The sequence below is a fragment of the Carassius auratus genome, chromosome 24, assembly GCF_003368295.1.
Source record: "Carassius auratus strain Wakin chromosome 24, ASM336829v1, whole genome shotgun sequence".
NCBI classification, from domain to species: domain Eukaryota; kingdom Metazoa; phylum Chordata; class Actinopteri; order Cypriniformes; family Cyprinidae; genus Carassius; species Carassius auratus.
In genome coordinates, this window is record NC_039266.1 from 21,719,353 (window position 1) to 21,743,060 (window position 23,708).

Below are 23,708 nucleotides of genomic sequence, written 5' to 3' on the forward strand. Positions count from 1 at the left end.
TATTAAGCATGTGCACATTGGTTAACATTTAACAAATATTACAAGAAACATTAGCAAAAGGCTCCTAATATATTGAAATGTAATGACTTAAGAATAAAAAATTGCTAAGTTGATTACTGTCAAAATCATTAAAAAGCAGCAATATAAAATAACAAATATCTAGTATTTCCAGAAGATAACAGTATAAAAATTTATTTGCATGTCTGAATGTGCTCTGAAATATTGCAAGTATAAAACAATGTGCATTGTTGCAATGTTGCCATCACTTTAGAGCATGTAAACGACTTCTATAAAAATGATATGTTCTTCCACACTTTAAAACCACCAAAATCGACTTCAAACAAAGTACAGCACAAAAAGCTGAAACCAAACAAGATTTAGAAGGGAATTAAATGTTGCGACATAAGACACACTTCAAAACTGATGGTAAGTGGCACTAAATGTGAACATATATGACCATAACAGACCCAAACAGGCTTTTTTTTCTGCTGAATCCTATTTTTAATCAGTCTCCATCACACACACATGAGTGTGTTTGCACATGCTGCCCAGCAGGAACAGTAAACAGTACATATACACAAACACAGAGAACAAGCGCAGTCTTACATTGAAACATTTCCAGATGTCCACAAGTTTGCAGATTAATTATGAATGAGTTTTGTTCACAAACAGGAACGTTTGTTAATGTTTACAGTAGTCAGAATTTGACTCCAGTGTGTTCATGTTAAATCAGGGATGAACAACTTCGAAGACGACCAAACGTCCCTCTCATATCTGCATCTCCCAACAGACTCACTGAAGTTTGAGTCTCGGACAGAAACAGATTTATATCACTGTCAGGGACATAACAACAACATATCTATTTTAAATGTTTAAAAATAATACAAATCAAGCCTTATTTATATTACAGCATTGGTGTCTCACATTATAGAAGAATCATCTCTGGAGGTCTGAGTGACAATATGTGGAAGGCCATTTCATTTACATTATATTTTTTTAAAGTTGGGAAAAATTTAAAACGTATACATAAAAAGGTCAATTATGAGATTGAGATTCAAAAGTATGATTGAGATTCAAAAGTATGACATAATTAAAAATTGACAAATTATGAGAAAAAAAATCTAAATTATGTCATACTAATTTAAAGTCAAAATAATGAGATAAGAATTCATTATTATGACAAAAAGCCAAAATGAGAAGTCTATGACAAAAAATTCTAAATTGATATTAACTCTAAAGTATGAGATAGTCATACGAATTTACGATATTATGATATAGTTGAATTTTGATATAGACATTTAAAATTCTGAAATACTAAGTGTAAAGTATGACAAATACACAGTCATCACAGTCAAAGTTATGAGACAAAAATAATTATGAAAAAAGTAAAAATTGAGATACAAAGTCATAATTAAGACACATAGCTGAAATTATGAGATAGTTGAATTGACAAGGTCAAAAGTATGAGATAGAAAGTCATAGTTATGACAAAAAAAAGGTTTCATCAAATTGACATAATTCAAAATGATGAATAACTAAATGTGAAGTATGACATAAATAGACATAATTATAACAAATGTCCAATTATGAGATAAAAAAAGGATAAAAACATTGAAATTGTGATAAACATTAAATACTTTTTTTGTGTCATAATTTTGACGTTATCTCATAATTGGGCTCTGTAGTAATTTCGACTTTATAATGATCGTAATTACCTATAAACTCAAAACAAAATTTATTTAATTTTTGGCAATTTTGACTTCAGAATTATTATCTCATTTTTATATCTCACGATTTTAACTTTTTGACACTTTTTTTTAAGTATGTTTTTTTTTCTTTTATGGCAGAATTGGGCTTCCATACAGTGTAACTATACTATGTTAATTTCATGTCATAATTATCATAATTATGAAATTACAACCTTCAAAGTTTTTAACCTCCTCCTCCTCTGTCCATAGCGACTCTCATAATGCTAGCATGAATCCATGTGGCTTTATCACTACATTAATTTACCTTCTGCAAAATATTAAACAACAACAACAACAAAAGCCTGAAACCAGATGATTGCAGCAGTTTAAAGCTAGAGTTTGAGTTTTGGCTTGTTAATATAAAAGTAAAAGATCTGCCTCCTCAAATAAATTACATTCCATTATGATCGAGCATGTAATAGCTCAGTCAAAATGTTCAGCTTATGTCTCTTGTTAGCAGAAATATTAACTCTAGCAGCCTTATTAACATGCTTCTGAGAGGAAACGATGCTAAATATTCTCTAGTCCAACAGAGATGATTTTTCCTTCAAGATTATCTTGACCAAGTGTTGGTTGGCGTCACGTTTGTGAGGGAAGCCAGGTTTAGTTTGGGACTTTTAAACTGTGACTCTATCACCCTTCCTGTAAAAATGCACAAGCAAAGGCCTCTATTTCCTGTCTCACAGTACACACACTTCCTGATTTGATATGAAACACTAAGAAATAAATACCATTTATAAACTACACAGAGCATGTTTCCAGTAAATTACAGCAGGTGTTTCTCCAAGCAGCATAAAATACGCATAAAACACAGCCACATGATTGGACTCAGTCTTTCGTCACGAGGCTGATACAAAGCCGTCGTGACGCAGTGAGAAGTTGCACAGTGATAGACGATCGTCGACACACCGGTCTTCAGTGCATGCATACAGCGAACAGATCCTAGTCGACATATAAAACACTGCGATTGAGATTAGCAAAACATACAGACTCAAAAATCTGATTTTAAAATGTTTTCTGTACGTTAATCGTCATTTCCTACTCTTGATAACTGGAGTCTCCAGCCACACACACTGCAAAGTTTCAGTAGTGACAACTGCATTTAAATATGAATTATGTCTCCTAAACTAGATATACACCAATATATCTTCAGACTGAAACATTTCTAGCACCTTTAGCGTGTCTGAAGCATTTTGGTTTATGTTTTTTCAGTCTTAAAAATGCATTTACTAGCCCTCAAAGAAGTGCAACGCTCTTCTGCAACAGTCTCGAGCAGTGGTTCTCAACTTACTGTTTCGAAGGGGAAATAAGAAACCAAATGCAACTATAAAAGTCAAACAGGCTTTAAAAGGAAAATGTATCTTTCTTTCATTCGTCCAATCAAACTCTACTCTATTTCAACCAATTAATCTGTCATTTGGTAGAAGAGAATTAAATTAAACATATAAAGGTTGTTTGATACCAAAAGAACTAAATAAAATAAAAACCTCAGGTGACATTAAATATTTTTTTTTATTATTATTTGAGCATTTACAAATGTGGTTTCCTATTAAGTCTAATGTTAATACCTTTGCATGTATTTGGAGCTAAACAGCTCATGCTCAGTTTAATCTATAAAATATCAATATTATATCCTGAAATAATCTAGATTTTGAAATGTTGTTTGTCTCTTCTGCTCACCAAAGCTGCATTTATTTCATTAAAAATTCAATAAAAACATTAATATTGTGAAATATTATTACAATTTCAAATAATCAATTTCTATTTAAAAATATTCTAATATGTAATTTATTCCTGTAATTCAAAGTTGAATTGTCAGTATGATCCTTCAGAAATAATTCTAAACTCATTATTATTATTGCTCAATTATTATTGGTGCTCAATTATTAAAAACAGGTCTTAAAAGTATAAAAACTTACTCAAAACTTTTGACCTGTAGTGTATAATATAATTTCCGTGTTTGATTTTAAAGAGATTTTTGTGCACTTTTGGGTCACCACGTGATGTATGCATGATTGAGCAAAACCAGTTGAGAACCACTGACAGTTAATGTGATGTTTGCAATTTCATATTTGGGAGATTTACTATTAAAAATCTTTCAGGTGAAAAATAACAAAGGACTGTAAAAGCCACAGGTACAGCCATAACAATCAAGATACCAGTTAAAACACACAAACATTGGGATTTTAAATATAACAGTACGAACAAAGCAGAAACATCTTAGTTTTTGTCCGGATTGATCTCATAATACATAGCAAAATCCTGTTGGTTACGGTGCGAGATTTCATGCATTTGCAGGCATTGTTTGATGCAGAAGTCTATGTTCGCTATGCTAACGCTAGCATGCAAACACATGCTGACAGATGCTGCACCTTGTCTGGGTTGCACAGATAGACAACGTTGAAAAAAAGTCTTGCAAACCAAAGTCAAACTGCATGTTTGTTCTTTGCACTAACTACAAACATGTCACAAGTACAAAGGCATTTCAGCAAAGCGTGGCTGTCGGTTCATCCGAAAGCAGATTTATTGCAAACTTGACACAAAAACTCCCAGCAGCCGATGTTTTAACGCATTGAAACACAAGCCAAACTCCGTGCAAGAGGCACAAAAGCATATTTCCTTCAGTTGCATGTACTTCTCCAGTTTTCCAAATGCTTCGAATGCATTAATCTCAAAATGCAAGGATGCACGCTCGCTCATAAGGCTGGACTATAATTTAAGAACAATATATACCGCGATATATTACTTCAATAACGGTGATATGAATTTTAACCATTTCCGATATACATTTCCAGTGTTTCATATACATTGCTTCACAATGTGGTTAAAACGTATCTGTATATTTGTAGGAAACCGACTGCCTTCGTTTTAATTTAATTTAACATTATGTCTAATTGTTCAAATCAATATCGGAGTTATAACCAGAGTCGCACTAGACTTTAAGCATGTGGAATTGCTTGATCTTTGTATTGCAAAGCGAAATGCAAAACTTTTTGCACAGGCATGCATTTCCATTCTGATGCATTTGCATGTGCATGAAAGGAAGTCAAGGGAACGGAATCTATATCATATCAACCGAAATTAAGCGATATATCGTGATATAATTGTTCTCAATATCATCCAGACCTATGTTAGCAGTACAGTGACATCCGGCTGCGTCGCATTGCCTCGCTGATCAGGTACGCAGGATTGATTTCCGGTTCCTCCGTCATTACCTCGATGTTCTGCCACTCGCCGCACTGATTGGACTTTTTGATCGTGTCCACGACGCAAAGCGCGTAAAGACAGTCCTCAAAAGTGGCGGCCATCGTCAGCGGCCGTCCGTCCCACGTTCGCCGGTCGTCTTGATCCTGAAACGCCTGCCGTACGGCTTGAACCATGCAGATGGTGCCGGTGAGATACGGAGACGGGATGTCCCGGAACGCTTTGTCCGGTAGAGACGCGTTCCCGACAGCCGTGTTGTCCTTTAAAAGCAGCTCCTGTCCTTTTCCACCATCGTTTTTCTGTCCGTACAAATCCGTCCCGCAAACCGTCAACCTTCCAGACGTACCGACCACCACAACCTCCTGCCGAAACTCCCCCGGGACGTTAAAATTGAGCGTGACCGTGCAGCAAGCGCCTCCTTCAAGCACCATCTGAAAGGTGCAGAAGTCGTCGCTGGTGATCTGTCGGATCCCACGGATGTGATCCGTCTGCTTGACGAACGTCTTGAGGAAGCCGTGCACCTTCGCCGCACGCCGACCCGTTAGAAACGTGAGCAGGTCGATGATGTAGCTCCCGACCGAATGCAGCCCGCCGCCCCCCATCAGGTCATCACAGCTCCAGTTGTACTTCTTCCCGAGGAGACTCCCGCTGTGAACCTGCGCCTCGCAGACCAGGAGCTCGCCCGCGTAACCCTCCTCCAGCAGCTCCTTCATCCGGACGAAGGCGGGGAGGAAGCGCAGCACGTTACCCATGATGCTCAGCAGCTTCGGGTAGTACTGGGCCGCTGACATCATGTGGAAAGCGTCCAGCGGCGTAGCCGTCCGGTCACAGATCACGTTTTTGCCAATTCCTAGAAACGGGAATGAGAGAACGTTAGACGTATAGATGATTTCAAAACAATACAAAACGCACCTAAAAAAAGAACAACACAAACAGGACATAATGGACTGAAATATCCTAATTGAGAAATATACTCAAAATGTAAACAAAATATAGATTATTTGAATATGCTTTAGGAGAAAATACCATTTTAGCTGGTCTATGTGTTACTGTTTCTTGGTAATTATTTTTTACATTTACGAGATTTTTTTTTTTTTTTTTTTTTTTTAATAAGGAACACAATCTAACTGAAGGTTTCCTTTCATTGTAGTACCTATTAATACCAAAAGATGGCAAACTTTGCCCAGTATACATTTCAGACTTTGTTTCAAAACAATGAAATATATTTTACAGAGAGGTTTGGGTATTTAGATTTTTTGAAAATGAATAAAAAGATCTGTTCTGCTCACCAAAGCTGCATTCATTTAATAAAATATCCACAGTAAATACAGTAATATTGTGAAATATTATCACAATATTTTCTATGTGAACATCTGCTAAAATGTAATTTATTTTAGTGATTAAATCTTAATTTTTTAACATCATTACTCCAGTCTTAAGTCTTAAGAAATCATTATAATATGCTGATTTTTAGGGAAACCGTGGTGCATTTTATTTTTCAGGATTCTTTGATGAACAGAGAGTTCAAAATAACAGCGTTTAATTGAAATGGGAATATTTTCTAACATTATAAATGTATTTACTAACACTTTCGATCAGTTTAATGCATCCTTGCTGAATAAAAGTATTAATTTCTAAAAAAAAAAATAACAATAATATGTGATGCTGAATGATCAGTAGTGAAGTTCACTGTCTGACGAACAGCATTTATGTCAGGTTTACAGCAGGAAAAGCTAACAGGGTAATCTCCCCTTAGCTCTGGACGGAGTCAGAAAATCAATCCAGCGACCCATTTCTAAAATAACTCAACAGCAGACACCATTCAGAAACACTCAGTAAGTCAACATGAAATCAAAACTGGCTTTCTGTGAATGACTGATCAGTGCATGATGATATTCCTCAGAGAAATGCTCGTCTTCCATTAAAATATAACAATCTGCCACGCCTCTAAAACGACCTTCCTTTTCAGATGATGTCATCAATCCCTCTTATTCTTAAGCCCCTCCCCCAAAACCTGACTCAGTTCTGATTATAAGAGAACGAGTGAGTGAGAGAGAGAGAAGAAGAGTTCATTAGTGTGAGGATACTAAGACTTTGCCATTTCTTCCTCTCTAGGGAACACGAACCACGAACATCTGAAAAATCACAATAAAAGCTGCCAAGGCAAACGCATATACAGGATTATAATATCTTAGCTCAGAAAGCATGAAAGTGAGCACAAACGCTCTGGTTTGTGGATGTGTGGGACTGTGGTTGATCTCCAGTCATGAATTATACAGAGACTCTGTATGATCTCTCTCAGACTCAGAGCACTGTGATCTGTATCACATCTCCATATGATGAATACTAGCACCAGCTTTAACAGAAGAATAACAAGAGATCGCTAGTGATCCACAAATGTACATACTTTGTCTTGTTTTCCAGATAAAATATCTTTAAAACAAGATCATTTGACTTTATAAGCAAATAGAAAAAACTGTTTCATTCATCCAATTAAAAATCAAATTAGGATAGTGATTCACATCTATATGTTTTAACTTGAGCCAATGAAAATAACAAAATATTTATTTTTTTTTTTCAGTGTAAAAATTATATTAAATAATAATTATAAATATTAACTATATATAATATAAAATATAAATAAGAATAAATTAAAAATATAGTTATCATTGGATAATATTAGGTCATTTAAATCTTTCTGCATTACTTATATAAGTATGCAGAAAGATTTATATATATATATATATATATATATATATATATATATATATATATTCTTTTTATATTTATATATATTTCTAAAATAAAAGAAAAATTACAAATATTTTTAGCAACAGAAGTGTAATGGAAACATGTTTGAAAATTGCTTTTGATTAACACTAAAAGGGAAATATTTTTCTTTTCTTTTGATAAAATACAAGAAAAAAAATATATATATATATATATTAAAATATGTATGTTTTTATTATTTATTTTTTCTTTGCAACTAAAATAACTAAATTAACTCTATGACACGATACACTGTATTAACCCTTCCCCGGACAATGATGACATAACTAATTTGTCACAATTACAATATTAATAAAATTTCAGCGAGCCACATAGCGTTGATATATTTCATCAATACTGACAGCAACAATGTTCAAAATGTCTTGGAAAACCAACCATAGTTACATTACTCGTTCTGCTTCTGCTGAGTTCATAAACGCTCGTCTGCAGATGCTGAGTTTGATTGGAGAGGAGATAATTACTGTACACTCCCATCCTCCAGATGGCGCTCTGTCACAGAGAGATCAGCTCAGGATGAGACACACGGATGACCAGATAAATAAACACCACTAGTTCAGCCGGAAAAACCCCAGAGACATGATCTGTTCAGGTTCAGTCCACATCAAATCTAAACTGACCCCATTTGCGTTTCTAAATGCACGCTCCAGCTCTTCTCTGAATAATTCATCAGTGCACGTCTGATCCAAAGAAAACAAATGTCCATCTGTAAAACACTTCATCAAAATCCCCTCAGTAATGACTTTTCTTTGTGGCTTGACGTCACCTGTATCTATCCTATTTTTTTCTGCTGGAAGATTTTGTTTCAGTCTGAAATATGACGCAGAAGGAAAGTAAAATGGGCTTTGAATGCTGTTGTCAAAAGATACATATTTTCCAAAAGCATGTTGAGGTTTACTGTATCAGATCTGCTCTGTACAACATATTTAGTTCAGCCTTTAACAATAAAGAGCTTTCTGCAGGCCCAGATTACTTACCACAAACACACACACACACACACGTAGACACATGCACGCACACACACACACACACACACACATACATATGAACACACACACACCTGCACAAACACACACACACACACATGTATATATATTTAGCAAAGATTTTATTAAAACTTTGAAATATATATTTCTTAGTTTTATAAAATATACAAAATATTAATATTTTTGCATCAGAATTTTGCAAAGTTCTTTCAATAAAATTGTTGCTTTTGAATTAAAATAATAGATCTATTTTATTTTTTTTTCTCTCTCTCTCTCTCTCTCTCTCTCTATATATATATATATATAACTATATAGACATTTTTGAATATCAAACAAACGTCTATTTTACATAAAATGTTGCTTTTTTCTTCTTCTTTTATTCAGAATTTACAAATAAAATGAAATAGAATAAAAATGAACCAATCAAGCATACAGGGTTATCTCAGAATCACCAAATATAAAACATACTACTCTCTAGATATAAAGACATTGAATTTTGATTGCATTATTATATTAGTACATATATCTTTACTTTAAATTAAAAAATAAATAAATTGTGTTTTAATTGAAAATTTAATGTTGACAGCAATGCACTTCATAAAGCCTTCTCCTGGAAAGCATCTGGATAATGTTACTGACATTTTTTTCACTTTTAAACGATCAATGTTTAAAACAGCGCAGAAAGCCAAATGTTTATATTTGCATGGCATTAAAGCATGAATTATCAGTCGGTGTCTACTGTCTTGAATGACGAGCAGTGTCTCAGGTCATCAGGACATGTTCGTTTATATAACGAGTTTTCTAGATAAAAGCTGTGACTGTACACTGATGATGATAATGAAGTCTTATGACTGTATGGAACGAGAACAACATTTCCAGGAAACACAAACAGAGTGAGACGTGTGAATGTGTGAATGTGTGTGTCTGCGATGGGGTTTCCACCTGACCTTTCACCTCAGGCTTTAACACACATCCAAACCAGAGCCAGTAAAACAGGTCCAGCTGATCTCACATTTCCACTGCGTCTCAAGCCATGAATGAGAGAGCATGCAGTGTGTGTGTGTGTGTGTGTGTGTGTGTGTGTGATAGGATACAGCTGCATCTGTATGGCATCGATCCAAGCCACCACACACACACACACACACACACACACACATTAATCACAGTGAGCATCTCATCGCTCCAACACACAATATTCAAACACACAATAATACACTTCATACAGTATCATACTGTATGAAATCATATAGAAAATATATCATATATTGTTCTACATCATTTGAAAATACATAAAATACACCACCTAAATATTAAATATCTATAGTGATTATAATATTTACATAAAAACTATTAAAATGTTTAATTTAAATAAAATTACATACATTTATAATATAAAAACTAAAATAATAGATTAATTTAAAAGATCATATAAATTCAAACTAAACTGAAGTACTAAATTTACTAAAACTAAAATTTAAATAAAAATAACTACAATTAAATTAAATATTAAAGCGTGTAAGAAAATGACTAAAAGTAAAATAAATTACAAAAAATAACCTAAAAGCTAATTCAAAATATTAAGAAACACATAAAAACTATAAAAATGTTTTGGTTAATTGAAATAAAATTAAATACATCTATATAAAAACTAAAATGATGATAAATTAAAGTGTTCATATAAATTCATAGTCGACGCAGTAAAATTTACTAAAACTAAAATTTTAATAAAAATATTAAAGATGATAAAAACAAAAGCGTATAAGAAAATGACAAAAAAATAAAATAAACAACAAAAAAACTCGAAACGAATTCAAAATATTAAGAAACAGTATAACAGTACATAAATAATACTAAAATCACACCAAAATAAATCAAGAAAATTTTGAAAAATTTAATTAACATATTTTGCATATAATCCTATTTTTTTATTATTGTTAAAAATCTATTATATAAAATGAAAATAATCAAGCAGCACTGTTATCATCCAAATCTGATAATCTCAAAAACATGAAACAAACATCACTGCAAAACAACGAGCTACTGTTTCAGGAGATCATGTGACTGTGTTTATATTCAGGGACGAATCAAGAGCCGTTTTGGCTTTTAAAGAGCTTGTGAAACTTGCTCTCGTTGATGTGTTTGAGGACAGACACCAGCACTGTTTGATTAAACTAGACGTCCAGCACTGAGGTGTTCTTCAGGAGTTTCTAACTGTGTGCTATTGAGTCACCAGAAACACTGAGCACAAAACAAGACAGAAGTCACAGAGAGAAACCAGAAAGAGCCGTTCCTGCCAGTTAGCTGCGTGAATAGATGTGCAACAACACACACCGGTGAACAAGAGTTTAGTGCTGACTGAAGCATTAGCATGAGAAAGAGCAACTTCACTCCTCACAAATCTGAGTTTCTGGGGACTGTCTTGATGCGGCCGATTTAAAAATAAAGATTTGTGTTGCAAAAATAACGACTTGATTTTCCTCATAAAGAAAAACAAACAGATAAATAAATATAAAAGTACTATATTTAATAAAAAACGTAACAGATATTTAAAATACATTAATAACAATATAAATAATAATACTAAAAATATATAAATTTAATTCTATATATAATACAAAAATAATAGGCATTTAGAATAAATGCATAAATAGCTAATATCTAATAGCTTTATATAAATTTTGAGTTTTTAATGAAATACAGTATTTTTATCATAAATTACATTTATAGTTTATGATAAAAAACTCAACATTTATATAATTTACATTTATATTTATAATAATAAATAAATGTATACAATACATATAGATATTTAAATAAAATATATGTAATTAAAAATATTTCTGATTATTATAATAAATAATTAAATATGATATTTATAATAACCTTATGAATAAATAAATAAATGGAAGACTGTTTCTTGGGACTTTTTTTGATGACCAATGTGTTTATGTTAAAAGTGAAGATGGCTATTTTTGGGTCAACGAAGACATTTTAAAAATAAACAGGAATTTCTATAATTAATAAATAAAATGTATACCAAATAAATAAACAAATGTATAATAAAATGACATTTATAACAAATAACTAACAAAAAATATATATATAAAAATAATCAAAATGTATAATGTTTATAATATAAATAAATCAAATAAATAGCTGAACTTATTGTGTCGATATAATATGTCCTATTAAATCTTGCATATGTGTATAATTAGTATTAAAGTGCATTCAGATGCAGTTGATTACAAGTGAAAGCCAAGTCAGTGACATATAAGTGCAAATGTACAATCCCTTTAAAGTGTCAGAAACTGAAGAAAGGGAAGAGAAGGGAAACAAAGGGCATTGATCTGCTGTCAGGAGAGTCTCCGAGGAGCAGTTCTCCAGATCTGATTAAAGCCACACACAAAAACATGACACTTAGTGGAGAACAAAAGCAACGAGGCGCTGCAGATCACCGTCAGAAATCACCGTCAGAAGACACTCAAACACACTGTTATTCTGAACTGCTTGTAATTGTTATTCATGCAAATGCACGGACACAATTAGCCATCCGTCTCTCAGTGAGCAAACACATCAGAAGAAGACAGCGGTGTGTTGAGGAGGTCATTACTGCAGACTGTGTCCCGCCGGACGGTTATTGGACTCGGTCTCCTCTCGTCATGATGTAATGTCTCTCTCTATCCTGTCTCAGTATATTCCTCATTATTGTGATTATTAGCCAAGAGCCTCAGGATAATAAAGCGGACGACAGAGTCCCCGGGTTTCTCTTTCAGGACACGCTGCATCACTCCTGTCATTTCTGCTCAATCACACTGTCATTGTAGATTGTGTAAAAAAATTAGACTTATATAAAAATGTATAATATATGGATTCATAAATTAATCACAATGTGTATGTACAATCAATAATAAAAATGATGATAATGATCAATAAATAAATAAATAAATAATTTAAATATATTTATAAAATTTATATTTATTTATTTACTGATCATTATCATAATTTGTATTATCATAAATATTTATATATATAAACGTGTGTGTGTGTGTGTATGGGTATATAGATATTTTAATTTTTTATCACTATACACAAACACACACACACACATATATATATATATATATTTTATATTTGTTATACATTTTATGTATTTATTTGCTTACTATAATATTAATCATTATCATTTGTATGATTTACTCAAGATGACACACACACACACACACACACATGTATATATATATATATACAAAATATATATAAGAATATATGCACATACACACACAAACATATATATTATTAAAAATAAAGTATAAATTAAAAAAATACTTTTATTTTATTAAAAAAACATGATAATCAGATTATATTTTATATAACTGTATTATATATAAATAACAAAAAATAAAACTCAAAAACAAAAATTATAGCAAATTTATATCAAACATGTATATTATTATTTATTTATATTATTATTATTATGTTATTATTATCCTTTCATTTTATAGAAAATGTATATATATATATATATATATATATATATATATATATATATATATATATATATATATATATATATATATATATATATATATATATATACTGCAATAATAATAATAATAATAATAATAATGTGTGGTGAAGTGAGCTGCTGGAGTTCTGGGTTGGTGTTGACTCAGGCTGTATCTTGTGTTCATGAATGGATCCGTCTCAGGAATCTAATTTCAGTCTGTGCTGAGATGATGACGCAGCACTGGGAAGATCTGGATCATCTTATCCTGCTCACACACGTTACGACATGCACACACACACACACACACACACTGATGTGATGGAGCAGTCTCTGAGTGAACACATTCACTGCTGGCGTGACAGATTCTGTTGCTTGCTCCTGAACCATAACTGTTTTTGGAGATCTTCACCTGCTGCGTGACTGAATCCTGATCTGAATCACATCTTTGGATCTTTTCAGTAAACAGCTTGTATCCCAGACACCTTAGCAACTGCCTAACATTGCCATGGCAACCAATCACAACACTCCGCATGGCAACCACCATTCACACGTTCTCCAGGAAATTTAAAGTGACAGGCGACTCTAAATCCAAACACATCCTCAGTCAGTCAGATAAAGGTCATCCTGTGTTTCTCTCTGAATACATCACACTGAGCTGCTACAGGAACCTGCAATCATCGTCTGCTCATCTACAGCAGCTATAGCCATGCATTTATACATGTGTGTGCATGTGTGTGTGTGTAATATTATCTTATTTATATCTTATTTATCTACATACAATTATTATCTCAAAAGAAAGAGTCGACTCTGAATCACTGAAACGAGTCGTTTTAAATCGAATCCCAAGCTGTTTCATATCGATCTCAATATGAATCGTTAGCATATTGCCCGTCCACTTGTTGGTCTTTCTGCATTGGTCTCAATGAACATGCAAATTCATTGTTTGCCACTAGGTGTCACTTTTGAAGCGGTAAAAATAGCGGTTTCCACTGTAACACTGTACACAAAGCAGCACTGCGTTCACAAACACTGCTTTATCAGACATTAGACGCATAATGACATGGAAATCAGACCAATCGGAGCAGAGTAGAGTCACGCAAATTAGGAGTTTAGAAAATTAATCGTAAAAAAAAAATATTTGAGAGTCACTGCGCAAGTAAGGTAAAAAAAAATGCATATTGTACGACAACAAGTGTTTTTTGGCCTTGCATGCATATCAACCTGTAGTTAAAGACTTTCAAACCAAAATATGACTCTTTCATTACCCATAACAGGGTCACGTTAACCAGCAGTATATTTCTTTACTCTCTCATACTCTGTTGCTGGTTTATTGATTCCTGGAAGTCTCTGTCAGTCGCTACATGAGAAACCAGTATTTGACTATCACTGCTGTGTTCAGTGTATGCAAAGACGACTGTTTGCATAGTCCGGCTGAAATTTCACCTTATCTGAGCGCGGCAGGTCAAAGGTCAAGGCGAGCAGCCCATTTGATTGACAGCTCAATTTGAGTTTGGTTCTCTTTGTTTTCTTCAGCAGCACACACACACACACACTCCTCCGTCTGTAGGAGTCAAGCCTTCATTACTGAACTTAATTGCAGAGTTTTCTGCTAAATCAACCAGAACGTTTCTTGCACGACTATGTTTGGTTCAAAACCAGACGGTGTATTTCAGACAGGTCTGGAAAGGTTTAATTCACTGTATATTCAAAATAGCACATTATCACACTAGTTTCGCTGTATGCAGAATGTGCTTAGACATATACACACACACACACACACATATATATATATATATATATATATATATATATATATATATATATATATATATATATCAACAATTTTTCAAATTTTGCACAACTTCCATAAAAGGGGGTGAAGTGATCAGGAAGGATGTTGTTATCAGAGGTTGTGGCATGAATGCGGTTTGACCTCTTTGCCTTATTAGGTCAATGACAGCATGAAAGCCTGCTATTCACATTACACTTCCTGTTTCTCATTTCCTGTGACATCACACCATGTCACCAGAATGTTAGAGCAACTTTAACCACTTAAGGAAAGGTATCACAAGTCCACCCACATGCAGACCCTTCTCCAGTGCAGAGGACAGGAAGTAGTCACAAACCACAGGAAGTGAGAGCGCATGTGGCTTCGCTGTATATCAAACCTGGCATTATTTGCCCTGAAATCAACAAGCTTTGCATATAACATCACTTATATAATATTTATGTTTCACAGTTATTAAAATACTTAATTAACATCAGCGTTGTTTTAATATTGAGATACTATGACAGGTTTTTAGTAATAATTTGAATCCTTTTTTTATTTAATTTTAGTTAGTTTTAGTAATTTTGTTGTTCATTTTTGTTTATTTCAGTCATTTTTTTTGTTGTTTTTGTACATAAACTAATTCAAAATGAGCAATTAAAAAAGTTTAAATTTGTAAAATATTTTATTTATATTATTTAATTTTTACTTGACTATTCCTTCAACACCAGTGTTATTTTAGTATAATTAAGATAACATTAAAGGTTTTTAATATTTTGAATTCATTTCAATTTTATATTTTCTGTTTCAATTTTAATTCTAGTTAAAGCTTAACTGTGTGTTTTGCCAATTTTAATTTTATTATATATTTTTTTTAGTACAAGCTATTATTCCACTAACTAAATAAAAAAATATGAATATTTCCTTGGAAACTAGCTGAAAAAAAAAAGAAATTCAATTTGAAATAATCTAGTAAAAATTCAATATTTTATTTTATTTAGATGATTGCATTTTTGCTAGATTGTATTATTATTATTTTAGTATATCAGAGATAATTACATTTTTCTTAATGTTTAAAATTCATTTTTAATTTAATATTTTCTGTTTTTATTTTAATTTTAGTTAAAGTTTTGTTCATTTTGCTGTGTTTTGCCATTTTAAATGTTTTTAAAAAATAAGCATCAAGGTTTTTTTTTATTTTATTTTTTTATTTTATTTTAGTACATAAACTTAAAACAATACTACATACAGTGATTTTTCCAATAACATTTATTTCATTAAAAGTAATGGAAATGCATTTTATAGTATTCGTTTTAGTTAAAATGTAAAAAAAAAAAAAAAATTGACCTCACGTGAACAGAGAGATAAACATAAAACATCAATGAGTTGTACGATAATGTTTGCAGAAACAAGAGTGCAAAACATGGTAAATTATTCTCTTACGATCTTATATACGATATCAAGGCAAAAAGGCCTTTATTTACCGAGGTGTCACGAGCTCAAATGCACAAAACCCAGACGAAACTCAAAATAACATCAGAGATGAAGGTCAGACCTGCTGCAGTGCACTAGTGTGAGTTCAGACACAGATCTGCCCTTCATGAGGAGCGAGTCTCTTCTGTCCACATGCACGCAGGAATGCTCACTTGTCAGTGCGCAGAGAAAGCTGATGAAAGCGATTCATCGGAGCGAACAAAGAGAATTTCACAGGACTCACAGAGCATTTCTCCCAGCAGACATTAGCATGTTAATAGCGGTCGGGGAAGCTTACACGGCGGGCCGGGGTCTCCCCGAACAAGTGGCCATATTCAGTAGAAGCATGGGAACAGGACCGTCCCGGCATCTCAGACCGTATACAGACCATATGAAGGAAGCCATGCTGTGAGGAGCCTGAAAGAGCTTTAATAAGGTGTTCAGACGGAGAAACAGCAGACATCTGAGATCTTTCAGGCAGAAGCACGAGAACTAGACGTCTCTGGCTAAACCTACACATTCATAGTGCCCCGCATTTACTTCGAACAACTTTGGAATAAACTTAGAATTCACAAACTTTGGATGACTAAATGAAAATTAGGGCTGTATCGAATCACTTAATGGACTAGTGTCAAAATAAGCTTGCTTTAAGTTGAAGAAATATCTTACTATTACAGTAGAATGTGCTTCTCTAAGTAAGAATAATAATAAAAAATATATATTAATAAAAAATACTTTTTGATAATAAATTTGCATTTAATAATAAATCCAGTAAACACGTGATTTCTAGGAAAAATATTTCATAGGGGACTGTTATTTTTGTAAATGTTCATATTTATAGCATTTTTACTGAATTACTGCATTAACACCAGTGTTATTTTAGAACAACTAAAGAGATACAATGTAATTTTTACTAATATTTTGAATACGTATTTAGTTTTATGTTACAAGATCAAATGCACAACACAGATGTGCCAAAACTATTTCAGCCAAGAAATTAACTACATATTTTAAAATTTTAAATTATGTAGTTAATTAGATTTTAAATTATGTAGTTAATTAGATTTTAAAATATGTAGTTAATTTCTTGGCTGAAATAGATTTGATATCATTTAATATATTTATATATATATTCACTTTTTTATATTTTTACATTTTTGCAAGAATTTGCAACAAAATTTTACATTTAAATTAAATTTATATTAAAATTGTATACATTTAGTTTATTAGATTAGCTTTTTAGTTATGTAAAGAAGAAAAAAGGATTATTTTACCAAGTTTTTGGAGTACTAAAATTTAATTTAACCATTTAAACAGAAGCCAGGAATCTTAAAATATATATATAAGAAAAGAAAAGAAATTTCAATATAAAATGGATTTGAGGGGACAAATGGATTTCATAGTGCCAAAAAAATATATAATAACAATAATAATAATAATAATTATAATATATATATATATATATTTTTTATTTTTATTTTTTTTATTGTTAAATTGTATATATTACAATAGACATACATAGATATAAAAAGATATATTAGAAATAGAGGTAAAAATAAAAATAATCCAGAAAAACAGCATTAAAAAAATAAACAAAATCAAACATATGTCATAGGGCCATCCATACACACTGCTGTGAGATCCTTTGCCTTTAGAAAACAGTGTGATTGATCGTGGACTCAGAAAGGATCTGCTCTATTCTTAGACACTCCCTCCAGTTCTCGAAGAAGAGCGAGCGTCTGTTTGTGCTGGTGAATACACCGCAGGAGCACGGCTCACGACACACACATCACTGCAGGACTCAATCACAACACAGCAAACACTCCACTGAGTCTGTGAGCGGATGCTTCACTATACACTACATCTTAAGAGCGAGAGACCGATTGTAGTAGATGTGTGTGTCTCTCCAGAAGTCGTTCAGTGTCAGGCTTCAGTTTCACACACCAAACCTTCTGGGACTTTGTGGAAAAATGCATTTCTGATTTATTCGGCAGCAATTGAGAGAACAAGATCATGTCCATCCCTCACAGCCTCACTTTCATTCATGTCCAATTATAAATAAATGAAATTAATATAAATAAATCCTTAGCAAGCAATAACAAAGGCTGCATAAAGGAGACTCATATTCCCCTTTTTTTCCAATTCAAAATAATTTAGTTTTATTTATTTTTTAAATCAGTCTGCATGATTTTTGAGGGGGAGCCGCATTTTAAATGCAATAAGAAAACACAATTTGTCACAATATTAGAATGTTAGATTATAATATTATATGAATGAAATTAATATATATCAATATAAGGGATGCATGATTTTGGGATGGGATTTTTTTCCAGTAAAAACTGTGCATTTGATTTAAAATCAGTTTTTAATAAAGAAAGAACAGCGGGTTTATTGTGCATGCACAATTGGGCCCAAAATGTTATGTCAATATGATTATAAAATAATAATATTAATAATAATAACAATAATAATTACAGTTATATGAAATATTGTTACAAATATTAAATATATTATATCATATAAAAACAAGATTATTATAAAAGTCTTTCTCTGAAATATAAAGTACTTAAGGAAAACATTTAGTTTGTTCAGTGTGAGTGTGAGAATGAGGACAGACACTGAGTGTAGAGAGTGACACACACTGCTGTAACACACACACACACACACACACACAGATGCTAATGTATTCCACTCGAGCCTCTAGAGCTCTGCTTTCATAATCCACTGCTCGTGAAACACTGAGCGCCAGCACAGACGTGAAATCAGAGTGAGAGGAGGAGAGGACCTGATAGAGGACTGCATCGCACAGTATTCAACAGCCAAAATGGAGGATGAAAAAGAGGTCTCCAACTAAACCCAACACAAACTCACAATCACTCATTGTCTTATTGTCATCAAAATAAAAAAAGAAAAAGAAATCCAATTAAATGATAACATTAAAAATGTATAATAATACTTAATGTGACCCTAGGAGCACAGAAGTCTCTGGCGTATATTTGTAGCGACAGCCAAAAAAAAATCATTGTACTGTATGAGTCAAAATTATTGATTTTTCTTTTATGCCAAAAATCATTAGGATATTAAGTAAAGATCATGTTCCATTAAGACATTTTGTAAATTTACTATCGTAAATATATCAAAACTGAATGTTTGATTAGTAATATGCATTGGTAAGAACTTCATCTGAACAACTTTAAAGATGATTTTCTCAATAATTAGATTTTTTCGCACCCTCAGATTCTAGATAGTTGTATCTCGGTCAAATATTGTCTTATCCTAACAAACCACACAGCAACGGAGAGATGATTTATTCACATTTCAGATGATGTTTAAATCTCCATTTCAAGAAATTGACAATTATGACTGGTTTTGTGGTCCACGGTCACATATTTATTTTATTATCTGCAAATCTAAATCCATCACAAACGTAAAAATCCAGTAAATGCACAAAAAAAAAAAAAAAAAAAACTTTTTCATAATGATATAAAATCACCCAATGTCGGGTCGAATGCTTTCAAACCAGTTTCTGAATCAAACTGTGATTCCTTGGTGATCAAGACAATAATAGTCAGCAGCTAGCGGCACTTTAAGAGTCAAAAACACACACACAGGGAACACAAAATGAAATCTCTTGATGATATATTGAGGTCTTATGAAGCGAAACGATCAGCATGTGCAAGCAATTTAATATTATATAGAACACTATTACCCATAATGCAGAGCCTCATGCAAACAGTCCTCTGTGATGTCCGGTTCACGAACGAATCATTCTTTTGAACCGATTCTTTTTAGTGAACTAGTTGAACCTGCTCATCAAATCGGACAGGACAAGCTCGAGCAACACAGATCTACAAGTTACTCAATCAAAACTCACTTTCAGACGCCTGACAGTCTCTCCGACTCCGAATGAGCCGAAACAGAGCACATCTGATCCTATGATGAACGAACTCAGTGCTCCAGTTCGAAAGAATCAGTTCACAGAAAAGAATCGTAAGGAATCGTAAGGCTCTTGGTTAGCCCACAGGTAATAATCAATAAATAATTTTCGGTTTCTTGCACTGGCTGATCATTTCTCTTCATAAGACTTCATTATTTCATCAGGAGAAACAAGTATTAATTTTGAGTTCCCCGACTTTTTTTGGGGTTGTAGGTATTGACTTTTCTGAATCACTGTCCTTGCTTTAACATTATCTTAATGAGAAAAGACCAGAAAAATCAATCTTTGTGTTTTAAACGGATTAGCTGAACACATGGACTTAAATATTTGCTCTAAAGTACACGTTTACTCGGGCTTTTACCTCCTTTATTGACACATTTCACAACTTGACCAGGGTAAACTTTGACTGTGAACTAATCCAGAACACAGCCTATTAAATGATGGAAAGCGCATCTATATCGGCTCTACAGCAAGGCCTTTATAAACACAAGATAAACACGGAGCGCATGGAAACCCGTGACAGAAGAAAGACTGTCTGAGGTTATTTTGGGCTCGTGCTCCTGATCCCAGAGATGAATAATTCTCCCAGGTTATTTCTGACTGTCACCGGACACCTGCAAACGTCAGTCTGTCGTCTCATCTACTGACTAGACAACAGAGTCCAGAACCAAAACATGAGAGAAAACACATCTCAACCTCTAGCAGATCACTGTAAAATATTACAAAATAATAATGCACAGCTCTTTCAAAGCTCGGGAGATTGAATAGAGAAAAACGTAGAAGTATTGCATGCATCTCAAACGTTTCTGCGTAAAAAAAATTTGGAAGAGTGCAACACACAAACAAGACAAGAGCTTTAAAATGAATGTGGATATGAATATTATTTGATGAGATATTAACAGAGATCTTCTGAAATCTGTGCACGGTTTTGACACTGTTGAGACGTTTTCTGAAACACATGACTTCTGTCTTTTTCTCAGGAGAAACATCTGAGAAGCAAGAAAAGCATTCTTCATCCGCTCTCTATTTGATTTCACTGCTGTCTTGGAAAAACAAGCAAGATCCTAATAAATCACTGATTCTGACATCTAGATTTTATAGAATCTTATTACATCCTCATCCTGGATGAAAAAAATGCTATTTAAAAGCTTGCAATCTAATGGTGAAAAACTATGTATTGGTTTATTTAAGGTAGCATGTCTCTCAGATGTTATTAGATGTTATAGGTCCAGTCAGTTTCAGCATTCTGGGTTTCTTCATGAGCAAGAAACACAATTATGACGCAATGTGTGATGAAGCAATCAGTCTGTTTTTGCAGTCATATGTTAAAGCCACACCTAACCTGACAGAAACAAGATCTGGCACGCGCTCTGCTTCGCGAGACCCGTCAGAGGAACACTTGTGCCACTCACCCAGAGTCTTAACGGCGATCTGTCTCGTGAGCGGCGGAGGCAGGTTGATGCACACCAGATCCACGTCCGGATGCAGCAGCACGTCATCGATCCGGTTGGTGTAGAAGGGCACGTTCATGTCGCGCGCGAGCTCCTCCGCCTCCTCCTGCGTGCGACCCCACAGCGCCTTCACCGAGAAGCCCTCGCTCTTCAGCAGAGGGATGATGACCCGGGTGGTCAGACTGGTGCCGAACACACCCACCCCGGGCAACATGACTGTCGCGCGCGGATGCTCACACACCGGAGGCGGGTGACCCGGCGGGTGCGGGTTCGAACCCTGATGCGTGAACTACGAGCATTGCGCCTTTGGGTTCCTCCCAGCTGTGTAAAACCTCTGTAAATCAATCATTATTCATTATTGAGCTGAGATGCATTCATCTTCCTCGATCATGATTATCATCACTCACCTGCACACTGAGACCCGCGCCCGCGCATCTGTAAGCGACCCCGGTTTGAGTGCACGCGATACATTCACAAACGCATTTGTATCCGCTTCGGAATCTGCGCGACGCGTCACACTCACGTCGCGTTCCCTCTCTATCATCCAGAAAGACGCGAAGCTTAATGCGTGCGCGTCACGGTGCAAATTAAATCCAAATAGTATTTCCAAAACGTTCCTCCGAGCGTTGTAGCGTCTCAGTATCTCTCGCTATCAATATATTGCGATCATATACTGTAGCCGGTGCCGAGTTCCGCCCTCCGCGTTAACCCCTTCACAACCGGAGTCACCCATCATACTATAGCGAAGGCTTGCTGTTTGAATATTAATTACACAGAGTGACGTTCGACAAAGAGGACTATCTGATTGGCTGGCGGCGGGTGGGCGCTGGGTCCGCTGGCCAATCCGAAGACGGCAGAGGCGTGGTTTGTGAATATTAAATACGTTACGTAACAGGACGCCGTTAAGGTTACCAAGCAACACCAGCATAGAACGATTAATATTCATAAGCAAAGCCTGCGCCTTAGTAGGATTAGAAAAATCAGCGGAATTATGCACACAGCTCGTTTGATCACAGCGGGAGACAGCGACTGCAGTGAATGGAAACACAATAACCCAGCGAGAAGATGACTAATGAATTATTATAAGGTTAAAACAATTAATAAATGATAATAAAGGGATTATATTGAGTATTAGATCAACAAAAGTTAAAAAAATACATTTAAAAAATTAATACAAATATTTATGTATATATACAAATGCACATAAACACAGAAATATTCCATATTATATAAGACATATTATATATACAGAAATGTAATATTATACATAATATTATTAATATATATTTAATATTTTAAACGATGTATCATGGAATAGTTTGTTTAATAAACAAATTGCATGTTAAGATAATACATTTTGAGTGTCTGTGCTTAAGATTAAAATATCACACAGCACTAAACAGTGCATTGTAATTACCCAAAGCGATTCAAACCTCCCCATGAGTCAATATTAAGTAGCAGTGAGTCAATAACGGACCTGTTTTTGCCTGTTCCAAAACTTGCTGGTGGCAGAACTGAGGAGGAGGATGATGATGATTAATCACTGGATAAAGAGTTTAATGACACAGTGACACAGACTCAGAAACACATTAAGCTTCACTTTGACCTATGACCTTCCCATCGCACCTCATCAGAGGAACTCACTCTGTATTGTTACTGAAAATGATAGCATTAATAAAAAATAAATAAATGAAACACTGAAAATGCATGCATTAGATGTGAGTTTATGGGTATCACATACATTTCTACCCAGTATGTTTGTCTTTGACTCTGTTCTTAATGATTTAATCATCCGCTGGTGTCTCTGATCTGACTGTGAGATGCTGTGATCATATGATGTTCATGTG

General features: G+C 33.8%; 1 protein-coding gene across 2 annotated transcripts; it reads right to left on the bottom strand.

Moving 5' to 3' along the window:
- Nucleotides 1–1,810: 1,810 nt before the first annotated feature.
- gfod1 (glucose-fructose oxidoreductase domain containing 1) lies at nt 1,811–22,994 on the bottom strand. Of its 2 annotated transcripts, XM_026201623.1 has the most exons (3): nt 22,269–22,994; nt 21,823–22,195; nt 1,811–5,802 (listed from the first exon to the last, which is right to left on the bottom strand). In XM_026201623.1, the coding sequence occupies exons 2-3, from the start codon at nt 22,073–22,075 to the stop codon at nt 4,880–4,882; spliced, it is 1,176 nt and encodes a 391-aa protein (XP_026057408.1). In that variant the 5' UTR covers nt 22,076–22,195; nt 22,269–22,994; the 3' UTR covers nt 1,811–4,879. The 2 variants fall into 2 exon arrangements, with proteins under 2 accessions (XP_026057408.1, XP_026057409.1); XM_026201624.1 differs by lacking the exons at nt 21,823–22,195; nt 22,269–22,994 and adding an exon at nt 8,118–8,671.
- Between the last annotated feature and the right edge of the window lie 714 nt (nt 22,995–23,708).

Excerpts from the sequence above, each read along its gene's own strand:
- gfod1 (XM_026201623.1), bottom strand. The coding sequence starts at position 22,075 with ATGTTGCCCGGGGTGGGTGTGTTCGGCACCAGTCTGACCACCCGGGTC. Across the intron at positions 5,803-21,822 it reads GATCGCCGTTAAGACTCTGG|GAATTGGCAAAAACGTGATC; the intron begins GTGAGTGGCACA and ends TCCCGTTTCTAG.